The sequence below is a fragment of the Sinocyclocheilus rhinocerous genome, unplaced genomic scaffold (genome assembly GCF_001515625.1).
Source record: "Sinocyclocheilus rhinocerous isolate Xijiao unplaced genomic scaffold, SAMN03320098_v1.1 C36342183, whole genome shotgun sequence".
NCBI classification, from domain to species: domain Eukaryota; kingdom Metazoa; phylum Chordata; class Actinopteri; order Cypriniformes; family Cyprinidae; genus Sinocyclocheilus; species Sinocyclocheilus rhinocerous.
In genome coordinates this window covers 1-1,028 of record NW_015779122.1, presented here as the reverse complement: position 1 = coordinate 1,028, position 1,028 = coordinate 1, and the positions used below count along the sequence as shown (strand labels likewise).

The following is a 1,028-nucleotide window of genomic DNA, read 5'->3' as shown; positions in this document are numbered from 1 at the left end:
TTACTGCATCATATTGATAGGTTCATACTCATCAATGGGAACTTTGTCATGTCCATGAAACAGTTACTTTGTAAAAACCAAGATGCAATTGTTCAGCATGAATGCAATCATATGTGCTTCTGCTCATACTGTTGATATTAAGGGGGTTGTGGCTTTGTGAGATGACTAATGGAGATTTTTGAGGCCTTGAAGCTGGTGGTTCCCTTGCCAGGTTTCCAGTGGGTTCCCTTTTTATGAGGTCTGCTCTGAATACACTTGCCATTCAGGTTAATGTCGCCGCAAATGCTAAACCACCACCCACCTAAAGGAAACAGAGAGAGAAAAATAATTTTGTTTGCAATTTCCAAGCACACTATTATTCAAAAGCACTGGGATTACCTCAAAAATAGGTATTTACAACAAAGTCGCTACTTGATGTATTAGTTTTGCACAGAAACACTCAATGAAAAGGTCTGCTTATGATCGCATGTACCTGTGTAGTCTTGAGCACAGTTTGGATCACGGTTTCCATCGTTGTGGTCTTTAGTGGAGAACCTGAAGCCACTGTGTTCATCCAGAGCAGAGCTGGATTCACCGGTCTGCAGCTTCAGATGGATGGTGTAGTTGAAGGCGGCGTCCTCCAGGATATACTGATAAAGCATGAAATGCTTCTCCTTCCTCCAGTCCTCAATCTGGACATGCAGGAGCGAGTGTCCCTGATGGGCAACAGCATAGATCTTCTTTAGCCCCAGCCAGAACTCACCTACAAAACACAGACATCTGAGACATCCAGCTCTCTGTATAATAGTATTATAAATCACTTAATATTACATTGGCGTACTATGGCAGTCCAATATCATAATATTCAGGTGTATGGTATAATATAATTAACAGTAGTTCAGATTATTTGATAAACATCACTCTTTTTAGTAGACTGTAAAAATGTTTTGTTAAAAAAAAATTAAAAAAAAGACTATTGGAGAACCTTAGATTTTTTTATTTTTAAAAAAAAATCTTTTTTATATATATATAAAAAAAATTTTACCATT

At 37.7% G+C, this 1,028-nt stretch overlaps 1 protein-coding gene across 1 annotated transcript; it reads right to left on the bottom strand.

Annotated features, from left to right (window-relative positions):
- LOC107735856 (angiopoietin-related protein 3-like) lies at nucleotides 1-800 on the bottom strand (the record flags this gene model as incomplete). Its single annotated transcript, XM_016547419.1, has 2 exons — nucleotides 1-301; nucleotides 473-800. Coding segments are annotated over 2 exons (492 nt in total), but the record flags the coding sequence as incomplete, so codon positions are not given.
- Between the last annotated feature and the right edge of the window lie 228 nt (nucleotides 801-1,028).